The sequence below is a fragment of the Amblyomma mixtum genome, chromosome 2 (assembly GCF_055824585.1).
Source record: "Amblyomma mixtum isolate Tamu chromosome 2, ASM5582458v1, whole genome shotgun sequence".
Classification (NCBI taxonomy): domain Eukaryota; kingdom Metazoa; phylum Arthropoda; class Arachnida; order Ixodida; family Ixodidae; genus Amblyomma; species Amblyomma mixtum.
In genome coordinates, this window is record NC_143013.1 from 102,798,140 (window position 1) to 102,814,019 (window position 15,880).

Consider the following 15,880-nt stretch of genomic DNA (forward strand, 5'->3'; position numbering starts at 1 on the left):
GCGGCATGTCTCGACACGGGCGTTAATTGCGTGCCTGGCCCGCGTTGCATAGATAGATGCCACTATTTTTCTCTATTGAATCCCTCATTATCACCCTGAGCAGGCGTACGCGCTAAGTCATAGCACTTTAATTCACACTACCATCGCTAATATATGCAGATAAAACTGATGGCTAATTCAACGTCCATAAAACCAATCACTATACCATTTTTATTGTTTGAGCACTAAAAGGGTCTGCTTCAGCGAGAACGATGGCCATTTTCGCCCGTCCCCACCTCGCCGCAATGCGTGGACACCTCGAACACAACGAACTTTAGGCATAGGTGGCTCTTGCCAAGGAACTTCTCAGGACCGATCATTAATTTACCTGTCACCTGCACGGTGGTCAGTAACGAGGGCCGCGGGACGTGGTGCGGACCCTGCGGTGTCATCACTACCTTCCCACCAAAGTGTTACAAGCCCCACCGGTGGCCGTTTTGTAAGCAGCCATCTCGAGGAGCAGTGGCGCATCAATTATACCACTGCCTCACTTCGACAGCACAGCTGTAAAGAGTCCCAGCGATCCGTGACTGGAAAGGAAAGAATGACCAATGGCGGATATGTGCCCATTAACCCGTTACCGCTATTGCGCCATACGCTTAAGACGTAGCCACGGCCGAATTAAGAGGGACAGAAAATGCTAACACACTGAAACAATCAACCAAAGAGAGCCTGAAAGTTTTCATATGTATTGGTTGTGCAATGCCTTGTAATCGTAAACCATTTACTAAATTATTATTCAAGAGGGGTTAATTTGTCGAGATGATTCGTATTACTGAGTGGTCTTCCGTTACTACTGTCATCATCATCAGCCTGACTACGCCCACTGCAGTGCAAAAGCATACCCCTTGTCTTTGCAATGAACCCTGTCCTTCGGTAGTTGCAGCCTCCGTATCCCCGCAAACTTCTTAATCTCATCCGCCCACCGAACTTTCTGTCGCCGCCTGCTACGCTTGCCTTCTCTTGGAATCCACTCCGTTACCCCTAAGGACCAGCGGTTATCTTGCCTTCGCATTACATGCCGTGTCCAAGCCCATTACTTCCTCTTGATTTCGACTAGGATGTCATTAACCCGCCTTTATTCCCTTACCCACTCCGCCCGCTTCCGATCTCTTAACGTTACACCCACCATTTTTTTTCTCCATAGCTCGCTGCGTTGTCCTTAACTTAAGCTCAACCCTCTTGGTTAGCCTTTACGTCTCTGCCCCATATGTCAGCACTGTAAGGACTGTGAATTGTCCTTGACAAGACTTCTAGTTTATTAACGTGTTAGCATTAGAATATGTGCAAACAGAAACTGCGAGCTACAGCTCACTGGCAGGTGTTCCACCTGCGTGTAAACCGGGGCTCTCGAACTGAGCAATGATTAATGTCACGATCACTCCTGAAGTTTTTGCAGGTGATGGGTCTTGTGAGTCAGTGGTGGGGCTGCAACCTCTTAAATCAGTGACTCAGGCGAAGCAACTGCTGACAGGTATCTGTAAGGCGCTTGTCCTGTATGCGCATTTACTCTGCCACGACCACAACGAACCTCTGTAGGTCACGGCGGTACAAAGAGTATTAGTGCGTTAGGCGTGGATATGCCGAGCCTAAGTAGGCCACCTCGGATATAATGAACGTTCTTGGTTATCTCGGATATTGCAGACCGAAGTATTCGACTTCAGATATAACCAACTATCATGTCTGTACTTCGGATATGCGGAAATTGTTAAGTTAGCTTCGGTATCTCGCGCATTATTGTGCCACCTCGAATACTTCTTGGCTGCTAACTGATGGAAACGATCCGCAAAGCATTGAGCAAAAGTTATTGCCTGTATTAACCACTCCAAACGACACGCCATCGTTCAACGTCCACTCGGACTAACCGGAATAATCTCACCCCCAAGGGTTTACTAAGAGCCATAAGTAAGAAAAGTCACCTACAGTAAAGGTGAAGTGACAGCCATTTAGCTCTGCTCTTACACAGTTCTGGAGGTGTTCTGGTACACTTTCAGGCATTTTTAAATGCGCTGAACGTGACTAGTATCCGAGTCAAAATTGCTGAAAAACGCTAACAGCGCCCGGCGCCGTTGGCAGTTCATTACCGATTTCATTCATAAAGATTGTAACACCCATGGAACTGAAATTTAAAATGACAGGGGAACATAAAATGACCGTAATAATTTCCATTTGGCTTAAGTGAAAAATTTTTCTCCTGCATTGCTGTATGAGCAGCCATGTTGCCTAACGTATATGCCGATGCGAATTTTCATTTTGCGTGCGCTCCACACGTCACGATGAAGCGCGATTTTTTTCACTCGAAACAACTGGTGCGGGTTTGGACTCGGTCCCTTCGCTTAATATAACCTTATCCAGGAGGTCCTAGTCGACGGCTGAGGGGGAGGACGTAGCTAGGATCCACCTGCGCCTCGGATCCTTTTTGAAGGGTGCTAATATGTGTTACTTTTTCTCTCTCTCTCTCTCTCTCTCTCTCTCTGTGAGAGAATATCTATCACCCCTACTACCAAAAAGTGCCCTTCCATTTGATATCATCTTTTTCTTAGCAAAGGTATCGAAAAAGCAATCAATCTCTAGGCGACTGATTACATAGCTATTGAAATTCAGGTTGATTTCACCTCTCGAATTTTGTTTCCTTCAATAACTTTCAAGTGACTTAAGCTGTTATCATTTTCTGATAAAATCAAGGAGGCTGTTGTCGTTGCAGGCGTATGTTTATTCACCTCACCAAAGTTTTTGATAGAGGCCACCAAGGCTCCGTTCATCACAGACTGACCTAGTTAAGAACTGGTCCACCTCTACAACTCCTTCAAACCTATTTTTCTAACCGATCGCAAATTATCCAGATAAACGTTAACCTGCTCACTGCAAAGCCTGTAATCATGGAAGTTTCTTAATATATCTTGGGCCTTTTACTTCTTCTGTTGTACAATAACGATTTTTCCAACTCATTGTGTCACGTGAAATATTTTGTACTCAAACGACACCACAGCTTTCACATCCGCAAAATCTGTGACTGTACTTTTACACAAAATTAACGCTAGTCAAAATAATTTATTACAGTGGGGAGTTAACCTTGAGCATATCAATCGTGAGAAACTCGAATTCATTATGTTTGATTCACCAAGAATTCACTTCCCATATCTGCATCGGTGCACCTTCAGTCTTTTTCTAGCACCTCCTGACACAGCCAATCTTGATGGAGTAGTTCTAAAGGGAAATATGAAATTTTATCTCATGCTCATTCTTTATGAAAGAAGTCTATGTTTGGACTATATATCATTATCAGACCGCACTAATGTTTCCAGCCAGATATTTTACCGCTACACTACATTAATGTCCATAATCATCTCTCTTAATGCTTGTCTTTCGCGGCCAATACATACCTCATGCATTTATACCACAACGAGCGCCCTTAGAACGAAGCTAGAATCTGCAAAACATCTAGAACTACACATTCACAATCCAGAACTACAGAATGAAGATTGGTTGTGTCAGTAGGTGCTATAAAGTGTCTGTTAACGCGGACCTATGCAGATATGGGTGGTGAAATCTGAGGTAAATGGAATATAACCAACTTCAAACACGTACGCAGCCCGAAAAAAGCGTGTCGGAAACCACTGATGATATATCAGCGCAGAGGCATCATATTTGCTGGGAATTAGACACATTTGCGGTCATTTAAAACAGCCTAGAAAACACCCCAGTTTTAAGCTTTTCCACCCGGTTCGTAATTTCAAAAAATAGAGGAGCTGCCATGTACTGGGACGAAAATGGTGGAAGTCAGCTTGAAGGAATTTACCGCCGTTATCTACACTCTAAACGGAAAAGAGTAAAAAGGGAGTGAAGTTGTCCCCTAGCACACAAGCTTTAAAAAGAATGTGCACTAGTGGACCCCTTACTCCCTTTGTAGTCCCATACAGGCGTATTCGTGTCTAGAGTGTGTTTGTACGAGAAGTACAAAAAAGAATATAGCCTACTTAGCCGTGACTGTTTCAAGACAGAGATTTAGATTCTGGGAATCCAAGTGGTATGCAGTGGAAGTGGCATGACTCCAAGTCGTATACAGACGTTTCAAATGTTTTTTCCTTTCCTTTCCGTCACGTGTATCAGTTTGAGGGTGAGGAGAATGCCTTCGAAGTAGCCTATTCTGCGGTACGTCCGCGCGTGTTCGTTTCCAGCTGGTGGTCGAGACCTGTTGCCGGCATCTGTACTTGAAACACGCGACACGGCGCGTGAGGCAAGCTCGACCGAGGGAAGCACCGGAAACGGGACCTTCTTTTTGAAACATGGCCGCCACGGTTGGGCATAGTACCCGCCAACCCACCAGGTGCTCGGCACTGTAGGAGGCACAGGAAATTCGGCTCTTTTGTGCCCACACATAAGCCCATTGTTCGCTTGGGTCGAAGATGACCGCACGTCGACACGGCCAAGCATGCTGACTGCAGCCAGGCTGCACTGCGGTCTTCTCAGCGTAGTCCGTAATGGCAGGCATGGCATCAGTCATCGTCGAATATATAGAGGCTCGGAGCCACCATGGAAAAGAGATGGTGGTGTTGGTGAAAAACTTTAATATGAAAAGAGAGTTTGAGGGTAAAAAAACCCTGCTACATGGTCGGTATCTTTAGTCCGGGACACCGCTCGACGAGGCCCCGTCTCGCGCCCGCTTTACTAGAGCCCTATGAGACTCCAGTGTGGAGCAGTTGAGGAGGGCAGTCTCCCATGCATCTCGGGTGGGGGTGGGGGAAGGGGGAAGGTGAGGATTCTGAGTACATGCCCACACCATGTGAAAGATATCGCAGATATCTCCATAGTGCGGGTAGCGCGCATCTGTGTTCGGATCGAAGTGTTTTGCTATGGCAGGACAGAGAAGAGTTCCTGTCTACAGGCGCCGCAGAGTTCGCTCCTCCGCCTTACTCAGCCCTTTGGCAGGTACTGGGTAGAGGCGGTGGCTGTCGCAATAATGAATTAGGATTTCGCGGAACCGCAGAAGCGGTTTATGAGCTTCTGAGCCAGGAGAGCTAGGATGAGGAGCCCGGTGTGTGAGGGCTCGGGTGGCCGCATCAGCGGCCTGATTGCCTCGTAGACCCTGGTGGCCAGGAGCCCAGATCACTTTTGTGCGAGTTGGATCGGAGGGAGCGCGTCTTAGAATTTGCGAGGCAAGAGGTGATATTTCGCCTGCAAGATAATGTTCACAGGCCCGGCAAGAGTCTGTGATAACTGTTCTCGATTTTGGATCGGCGACAGCGAGAGCTATTGCGACTTCCTCCGGGCTCGATGCCACTGGACGACCAACGGCCGAATGCTCCCAGTAACGAATAGGCGCACCTCGTGATCGGCACTGCTCACATAGTTGCAGGCGACTACATGATGCCGCGCAATAAATACGGGACGATGTGATTCCTCTATACAGTTGGATTTGTTATGAAAGCTTTCACTTTAAAAAGGAGCGCCAGAGGTCACCTGGGCGGTGGGCAGAGCATGCTGCCCAGCTTGTGCTCTTTGGCATATGGTGCAGGATCATGACGCATCACGGGGGCTGTTAGCGGGAAAAACTAAGCTTTGGCTAGCGCAAAAAACAACGCGAGAGGCAGACGCTAAGTACAAAGTCCAAATTCGCCGTTTAAATATCCTACCGCTGCAAGCAGAGATAAGACCAGAGATAAGCAGATTTGTATGTGATAAGTCATTTCAGGAAAAACATCACAGCGGCTTCATTAATTTAAAGAGCTGCTCAAAAAACTCTGCCCGATCTGAACGCTGCAAATTGTTCCAGTATGTGCCCCGAGCACATAGCGCAAGTACCAAAGCACCGTCCGCTTCGAAGGCTTACCAGGCTCCGCGAACATGAAGACCGGTCGGGGCGCCGGAGCGCAGATTCTAGAGGCGGAGTGCTCATCGGAAGGTGGTCTCGCTCTAGCGAGGCCTGAAAAGGAGACAGTCTAATCCATTACGACAATCAGACAAAAACCTTAATTTATATCTCTCCCCATATCCCTCCTGTTCTCAAAAACCCACGTATTTTTCTCTACAATCTCGCCTTTCCCATCTTTTTCCCATTGTTCTTTTGCATGATAATTTAGTTCAGAGCAGTGTCAAATTATTCTTAGCCTTCCTGCATTCTCCTCATTTCGTGTATTCTCTTCACTGCGCCATGAGTGTTATGACGACTGCGAGTGGCCTATGAATGTTAAGTAGAGAATGGTCCATTCGGCATATATGGGGATTAAGCCATCAATGCTCTCGCGTCGACACCCTTCTCGCTGGGCTAAAAGGGGCTCTGAAAGGGGTTTTCAATCAAGTGACTGTATTCCTAGAATGCTAGGGATGCCCCTTAACAAATAGCCTTAAGAAAATTCAATATGGCATGACAACGAACGCGGCTTCATGGTTTCACATCATGGGAGGAGGCGGGCTATATCTTGGGAACGCGATTTAAATACAAGTAAAGGACGTCATACGAGGATAAGGACTGATACAGTTACCTTTCTGAAAAATCCTTGTTCTTGCGTTCATTTTACTCCGTTTTATTGTGTGGAAGCCCTTCCCCTATGTGCACACATGCAGTTGAAACACCTTAAAAAGTATGTTGTACTTGTTTACGACCTAACGAACGTGTCCGTACTTTGGCTGTCAAGAAGTACAACTTGTTCTTTCTTCTCGCAATAAATGAGCCCTAATATGTGTTACTTTTCTCTCTCTCTCTCTCTCTCTCTGAGAGAATATCTATCACCCCTACTACCAAAAGTACCCTTCCATTTGATATCATCGTTTTCTTGGCAAAGGTATCGAAAAAGCAATCAATCTCTAGGCGACTGATTACATAGCTATTGAAATTCAGGTTGATTTCACCTCTCGAATTTTGTTTCCTTCAATAACTTTCAAGTGACTTAAGCTGTTATCATTTACTGATAAAATCAAGGAGGCTGTTGTCGTTGCAGGCGTATGTTTATTCACCTCACCAAAGTTTTTGATAGAGGCCACCAAGGCTCCGTTCATCACAGACTGACCTAGTTAAGAACTGGTCCACCTCTACAACTCCTTCAAACCTATTTTTCTAACCGATCGCAAATTATCCAGATAAACGTTAACCTGCTCATTGCAAAGCCTGTAATCATGGAAGTTTCTTAATATATCTTAGGCCTTTTACTTCTTCTGTTGTACAATAACGATTTTTCCAACCCATTGTGTCACGTGAAATATTTTGTACTCAACCGACACCACAGCTTTCACATGCGAAAAGTCTGTGACTGTACTTTTACACAAAATTAACGCTGGTCAGAAAAATTTATTACAGCGGAGAGTTAGCCTTGAGCATATCAATCGTGGAAAACTCGAATTCATTATGTTTGATTCACCAAGAATTCACTTCCCATATCTGCATCGGTGCACCTTCAGACAATTTTTCTAGCACGTTCTGACACAGCCAATCTTGTTGGAGTAGTTCTAAAGGGAAATTTGAAATTTTATCTCATGCTCACTCTTTATGAAAGAAGTTTATCTTTGGACTATATATCATTATCAGACCGCACTAATGGTTCCAGCCAGATATTTTACCGCTACACTACATTAATGTCCATAATCATCTCTCTTAATGCTTGTCTTTCGCGGCCAATACATACCTCATACATTTACACCACAATGAACACCCTTACAACGAAGCTAGAATCTACACTACATATAGAACTACACAATGAAGATTGGTTGTGTCAGGAGGCGCTAGAAAGTGTCTCTTAACGCGCACCTATGCAGATATGGGTGGTGAATTCTGAGGTAAATGGAGTATAACAAACTGCAAACACGTACGCAGCCCGAAAAAAACGTGTCGCAAACCAGTGATGATACATCAGCGCAGAGGCATGATATTTGCTGGGAATTAGACACATTTGCGGTGATTTAAAACAGCCTGGAAAAAACCCCAGTTTTAAGCTTTTCCACTCGGTTCGTAATTTCGAGAATAGAGGAGCTTCCATGTACTGGGACGAAAATGGCGGAAGTCAGCTTGGAGGAATTTACCGCCGTTATCTACACTCCAAACGGAAAGGAGTAAAAAGAGAGGGAAGTTGTCATACAGCACACAAGCTTTAAAAAGAATGTACACTAGTGGACCCCTTACTCCCCTTTGTACTCCCATACAGGTGTATTCGAGTCTAGAGTGTGTTTGTAAGAGAAGTATAAAAAAGAATATAGCCTATTTAGCCGTGACTGTTTCAAGACAGAGATTTAGATTCTGGGAATCAATGTGGTATGCAGTGGAAGTGGCATGACGCCAAGTCGTATACAGACGTTTCAAATGTTTTTTCCTTTCCTTTCCGTCACGTGTATGAGATTCAGGGTGAGGAGAATGCCATCGAAGTAGCCTAGGCTGCGGTACGTCCGCGCGTGTTCGTTTCCAGCTGGTGGTCGATACCTGTTGCCGGCATCTGTACTTGAAACACGCGACACGGCGCGTGAGGCAAGCTCGACCGAGGGGAGCACCGGAAACGGTACCTTCTTTTCGAAACATGGCCGTCACGGTTGGGCATAGTACCCGCCAACCCACCAGGTGCTCGGCACTGTAGGAGGCACAGGAAATTCGGCTCTTTTGTGCCCAAACTTAAGCCCATTGTTCGCTTGGGTCGAAGATGACCGCACTTCGACACGGCCAAGCATGCTGACTGCAGCCAGACTGCACTGCGGTCTTCTCAGCGTAGTCCGTAATGGCAGGCATGGCATCAGTCATCATCGAATACATAGAGGCTCGCAGCCACCATGGAAAAAGAGATGGTGGTGGTGGTGAAAAACTTTAATATGCAAAGAGGGTTTGAAGGTAAAAAAACTCTGCTACATGGTCGGTATCCTTAGTCCGGGACACCGCACGACGAGGCCCCGTCTCGCGCCCGCTTTACTAGAGCCCTATGAGACTCCAGTGTGGAGCAGTTGAGGAGGGCAGTCTCCCATGCATCTCGGGTGGGGGTGGGGGAAGGGGGAAGGTGAGGATTCTGAGTACATGCCCACACCATGTGAAAGATATCGCAGATATCTCCATAGTGCGGGTAGCGCGCATCTGTGTTCGGATCGAAGTGTTTTGCTATGGCAGGACAGAGAAGAGTTCCTGTCTACAGGCGCCGCAGAGTTCGCTCCTCCGCCTTACTCAGCCCTTTGGCAGGTACTGGGTAGAGACAGTGGCTGTCGCAATAATGAATTAGGATTTCGCGGAACCGCAGAAGCGGTTTATGAGCTTCTGAGCCAGGAGAGCTAGGATGAGGAGCCCGGTGTGTGAGCGCTCGGGTGGCCGCATCAGCGGCCTGATTGCCTCGTAGACCCTGGTGGCCAGGAGCCCAGATCACTTTTGTGCGACTTGGATCGGCGGGAGCGCGTCTTAGAATTTGGGAGGCAAGATGGGATATTTCGCCTGCAAGATAATGTTCACAGGCCCGGCAAGAGTCTGTGATAACTGTTCTCGGTTTTGGATCGGCGACAGCGAGAGCTATTGCGACTTCCTCCGGGCTCGATGCCACTGGACGACCAACGGCCGAATGCTCCCAGTAACGAATAGGCGCACCTCGTGATCGGCACTGCTCACATAGTAGCAGGCGACTACATGATGCCGCGCAATAAATACGGGATGATGTGATTCCTCTATACAGTTGGATTTGTTATGAAAGCTTTCACTTTAAAAAGGAGCGCCAGAGGTCACCTGGGCGGTGGGCAGAGCATGCTGCCCAGCTTGTGCTCTTTGGCATATGGTGCAGGATGCATGACGCATCACGGGGGCTGGTAGCGGGAAAAACTAAGCTTTGGCTAGCGCAAAAAACAACGCGAGAGGCAGACGCTAAGTACAAAGTCCAAATTCGCCGTTTAAATATCCTACCGCTGCAAGCAGAGATAAGGCCAGAGATAAGCAGATTTGTATGTGATAAGTCATTTCAGGAAAAACATCACAGCGGCTTCATTAATTTAAAGAGCTGCTCAAAAAACTCTGCCCGATCTGAACGCTGCAAATTGTTCCAGTATGTGCCCCGAGCACATAGCGCAAGTACCAAAGCACCGTCCGCTTCGAAGGCTTACCAGGCTCCGCGAACTTGAAGACCGGTCGGGGCGCCGGAGCGCAGATTCCAGAGGAGGAGTGCTCATCGGAAGGTGGTGTCGCTCTGGCGAGGCCTGAAAAGGAGACAGTCTAATCCATTACGACAATCCGAAAAAAACCTTTGTTTATATCTCTCCCCATATCCCTCCTGTTCTCAAAAACCCACGTTTTTTTCTCTACAATCTCTCCTTTCCCATCTTTTTTCCATTGTTCTATTGCATGATAATTTAGTTCAAAGCAGTGTCAAATTATTCTTAGCCTTTCTGTATTCTTCTCATTTCCTGTATTCTCTTCACTGCGCCATGAGTGTTATGACGACTGCGAGTGGCCTATGAATGTTAAGTAGAGAATGGTCCATTCTGCATATATGCGGATTAAGCCATCAATGCTCACGCGTCGACACCCTTCTCGCTGAACTAAAAGGGGCTCTGAAAGGGGGTTTCAATCAAGTGACGGTATTCCTAGAATGCTAGGGGACGCCCTTTAACAAATAGCCTTAACAAAATTCAATATGTCATGACAACGAACGCGGCTTCATGGTTTCACGTCATTGGAGGAGGCGGGCTATATTATGGGAACGCGATTTAAACAGAGGTAAAGGACGTCATACGAAGATAAGGACTAACACAGTTACCTTTCTGAAAAATCCTTGTTCCTGCGTTCATTTTACTCCGTTTTATTGTGTTGAAACCCTTCCCCTATGTGCACACATGCAGTTGAAACACCTTAAAAAGAAAGTTGTACTTGTTTACGACCTAACGAAAGTGCCCATACTTTGGCTGTCAAGAAGTACAATTTGTTCTTTCTTCGCGCAATAAATGAGCCCACTTCTTTTAGCAGGCACACTGCTGATGATGGTTGTGAATCCTCTAAGCAGCAGTTTTTGAGGGTCAAGATAGGTACGAAATAAAGAATCATGTGCCTTACGTCAACATAACTCTACTTCAACATTGTCGGTTAGTAGCCAGTATCAATCTTTCGGGAAAAATGTTAAGAAAGAATAGAAAGCGCGCCTGGTTACAATATGTCTCTCTTCGATTGGCCGTATTGAGGACTGAAGTAAGTTATTTATTTAAGGTTTAGCGCCTAATATTGTTTATAAACGTTGCTTCTAATGAATTCATTTTAAACAGACATCGTGCAGAAGGGTGCGGCTTGTTTTATTTAGAAGGTTAGTCGCAACGCAGAAAGTAATTAATCGTCCAGACTACGTTATCTCCTTTTTAGACTATACGAATATATTTCACAACATTTCGCTGCGCATAAATATCTTTAAAACTAAAAGCAGCATAGAATACAGGCATGGAACAGTGCCTGTCATCTCAAACCTCTACCATACAGCAGCGCATGACTACGATTTTCCAAAAGTGCCACGGTGCAATCCTGCCTAGCAAGCACAGCGATAACCTCTAAGCTGCCGGCGATAAACAAAGCGCCAAAGTAGAGGTTCGAGACGGAGAGAACACTTCGCGAGAATGTTCGATTCCGCTGCGAGTACCATAACACAAGCTGCAACGTGCCCTGTGCGGACATACCCTGAGTCGGGATCCTTCCCGATGTTCAGGGTGGGGGAGGGAGCCTTGTGGAAGGCGAAGACGCACTGTGGCTCGTGGTCGGCTGCTCACAGGGTGCTCGCTCCCATTGGCGGGCTAAAAAAGAGCATGAGTGTATCAGAACGAGCCAACAAAAATCTCGTTGTTCCCACTCTGACCACTATAGATGCGTTAACATTTGAAAGTGCATACCACTTTGATTCCAGGAATCTAAATCTTTCTCTTGAAACCACCAATGCTATGTAAGCTATTTCCATTTTTACGTTTCCGTTACAAATAGGAAACCGTGGTAAATTTCCTCAAGCTGAATTCCACTATTTTTGTCCCAGTATTTGGCAGCTTCTCTATTCTCGAAGTTACGAGACGAATGACAAATCTTACGAGTGGGGTTTTTCCCAGGCTGTTTTAAATCATGCCAAATGTGTCCAATTGACATCAAATATGATTTCTCTGCGCTCATATACCTTCACTGGTTTGCCACACGTTTACCGTGGTGTCACCAGTTTCAAGCTAGAGAATTTCACAAAGAAGACTTAAAGGTTTCACTTCGAAGAACGCGTTTTTAAAGCTTCACTTTTCTTGGCGAGTTGCTCGTTTTCTATGTGTGGCGTCACAGGATTTTAGTGAAGCGACGAGTTTCAACAATGTGCCCCTTACTTCTGTATAGTATTAGCACGTATGTTCGTTAAATTTCCAAATATCAGATGAGTACTACAATAACAACGGAAGCAGCCTACTTCATCCAGTGCCATTTCTTGATACTGAGGCGCTTCTCATACGTGGCATTTCTCGACACGGACGTTCGTTGCGTGCCTGGCGCGCGTTGCTAGATAGATGCCTCTATTTTTCTCTATTGAATCCCCCATTATCACCCTGAGCAGGCGTACGCGCTGAAGTCATAGCACTTTGATTCACAATACCATCGCTAATATGTGCAGATAAAACTGATGGCTAATTGAGCCTCCATAAAACCAATCACTATACCATTTTGAGTGTTTGAGCACTAAAAGCGTCTGCTTCAGCGGGAACGGTGGCCACCATCGCCCGTTCCCACCTCGCCGCAAATCGTGGACACCTCAAACAGAACGAACTTTAGGCATAGGTGGCTCTTCCCAAGGAACTTCTCAGGACCGATCCTTAATTTACCTGTCATCAGCACGGTGGTCAGTAACGAGGGCCGCGGGACGTGGTGCGGACCCTACGGTGCCATCACTGCCTTCCCAGCATAGCAGGTGGCAGATAAATTGATGACTGGTCGTGACCGGTTGCTACAGAAGAGCAACATGGGTGTTACAAGCCCCACCGGTCGCTGTTTTGTAAGCAGCCACCTCGAGGAGCAGTGGCGCATCAATTATACCACTGCCTCACTTCGACAGCTACCAAACAGCAGCGCTTATGATTTTCCAACAGTGCTCTAGTCCATTCTTACCTATAGTCGGATACAACTTAAGTCTGCATTGAAGCTCCACCCACATTCATCCTTCGCGCACAGAACTCCTCCACGACGAAAAAGTAGTCCGCTGCTTAAACGCTTTTTGTTACGTAAACAAGAAGCTTATCACAGAAAAAAAAATTATGAGCTCTAGAATTTTTACATATTGATTATTTTATATAGTTTAACATTAAAAAGCTAATTTCGTTTACAGTTGCGATTGGCCAGCGGAGTAATACAGGATGCCGCGGACCGCGGCCCAGTGTTAGCAACTGCTGTTTTTTTTTTAAGTTGTATCCTACTATAGTAAGCACAGTGAGAACCCTTATGCTGCAGGCGATAAACTATGCGCCAAAGTAGAGGTCCGAGACGTGAACAACGCTTCGCGATAATTTTCGATTCCGCTGCGAGTATCTTAAAGCAAGCTCCAGCGTGCCCTGTGCGGACATACTATGAGTTGGGATCCTTCCCGATGTTCGGGGTGGGGCAGCGAGCCTTCAGAAAGGCGAACACGGATTGTGGCCCGTCCTGGCTTGTGTACAGGGTGCTCGCACTCTTTGGTGGGCTAAAAAAGGGAATGAGGGCATCAAAATGAGTCAACCAAAATCTCGTTGTCTCCATTCTTACCACTTTGAATGCGTCAGCACCTGAAACGTGTGTGCGAGCGGAAATGCCGTCTGTCAGTAGCCAGCAGCAGGTGCAAATCTGCTCACCGGCTACGAAAGAACTTTGCATACAACCTGTACTATTTTTGGTACACTACCGCTGATATACCGCTGATTGTTGTGATGTGTCTTGTAAATATTTACTTTACTTATGTCATTGCAAAAGTATGCACCTTCCTCCTACTTTTACCTTGTATAATTATGTGTTGTTTTTTGTAATGAGAGTGTATGAAGCTCTTGCTTCTTTTGCCGCTTGTCGTGAGCATTGTGTCGGGTGCTTGGGCCCCGTCAGGCAGAGTGCATCTGCCTTTTGCCCCTGCATCCGAGACCTTGTTGTCTAAATAAAGATCTATCTATCTATCTATCTATCTATCTATCTATCTATCTATCTATCTATCTATCTATCTATCTATCTATCTATCTATCTATCTATCTATCTATCTATCTATCTATCTATCTATCTATCTATCTATCTATCTATCTATCTATCTATCTATCTATCTATCTATCTATCTATCTATCTATCTATCTATCTATCTATCTATCTATCTATCTATCTATCTATCTATCTATCTATCTATCTATCTATCTATCTATCTATCTATCTATCTATCTATCTATCTATCTATCTATCTATCTATCTATCTATCTATCTATCTATCTATCTATCTATCTATCTATCTATCTATCTATCTATCTATCTATCTATCTATCTATCTATCTATCTATCTATCTATCTATCTATCTATCTATCTATCTATCTATCTATCTATCTATCTATCTATCTATCTATCTATCTATCTATCTATCTATCTATCTATCTATCTATCTATCTATCTATCTATCTATCTATCTATCTATCTATCTATCTATCTATCTATCTATCTATCTATCTATCTATCTATCTATCTATCTATCTATCTATCTATCTATCTATCTATCTATCTATCTATCTATCTATCTATCTATCTATCTATCTATCTATCTATCTATCTATCTATCTATCTATCTATCTATCTATCTATCTATCTATCTATCTATCTATCTATCTATCTATCTATCTATCTATCTATCTATCTATCTATCTATCTATCTATCTATCTATCTATCTATCTATCTATCTATCTATCTATCTATCTATCTATCTATCTATCTATCTATCTATCTATCTATCTATCTATCTATCTATCTATCTATCTATCTATCTATCTATCTATCTATCTATCTATCTATCTATCTATCTATCTATCTATCTATCTATCTATCTATCTATCTATCTATCTATCTATCTATCTATCTATCTATCTATCTATCTATCTATCTATCTATCTATCTATCTATCTATCTATCTATCTATCTATCTATCTATCTATCTATCTATCTATCTATCTATCTATCTATCTATCTATCTATCTATCTATCTATCTATCTATCTATCTATCTATCTATCTATCTATCTATCTATCTATCTATCTATCTATCTATCTATCTATCTATCTATCTATCTATCTATCTATCTATCTATCTATCTATCTATCTATCTATCTATCTATCTATCTATCTATCTATCTATCTATCTATCTATCTATCTATCTATCTATCTATCTATCTATCTATCTATCTATCTATCTATCTATCTATCTATCTATCTATCTATCTATCTATCTATCTATCTATCTATCTATCTATCTATCTATCTATCTATCTATCTATCTATCTATCTATCTATCTATCTATCTATCTATCTATCTATCTATCTATCTATCTATCTATCTATCTATCTATCTATCTATCTATCTATCTATCTATCTATCTATCTATCTATCTATCTATCTATCTATCTATCTATCTATCTATCTATCTATCTATCTATCTATCTATCTATCTATCTATCTATCTATCTATCTATCTATCTATCTATCTATCTATCTATCTATCTATCTATCTATCTATCTATCTATCTATCTATCTATCTATCTATCTATCTATCTATCTATCTATCTATCTATCTATCTATATCTATCTATCTATCTATATACAGAACATAAGTATGCCATCTCGGAAATAACGAATCTAAGAAGGCCACCTCATTGTAACAAAATCTTGTGCCTGCAAGTTGAATTTA

At 44.0% G+C, this 15,880-nt stretch overlaps 2 protein-coding genes across 2 annotated transcripts in view; both read right to left on the reverse strand.

The window, feature by feature from the left end:
• LOC149360346 (uncharacterized) overlaps positions 1-11,736 on the reverse strand; it is a 34,202-nt gene extending 22,466 nt beyond the window's left edge. The window contains exons 1-2 of the mRNA XM_089575309.1: positions 11,641-11,736; positions 5,870-5,962 (exon numbers count right to left, since the gene is read on the reverse strand). Coding sequence (XP_089431435.1) covers positions 5,870-5,935 — 66 coding nt within the window. The 5' untranslated portion in view covers positions 5,936-5,962; positions 11,641-11,736. The remainder of the gene's footprint in view (positions 1-5,869; positions 5,963-11,640) is intronic.
• The window catches only part of LOC149360345 (uncharacterized), a 113,922-nt gene that overhangs the window by 43,865 nt on the left and 54,177 nt on the right, over positions 1-15,880 (reverse strand). The window lies entirely within an intron of this gene.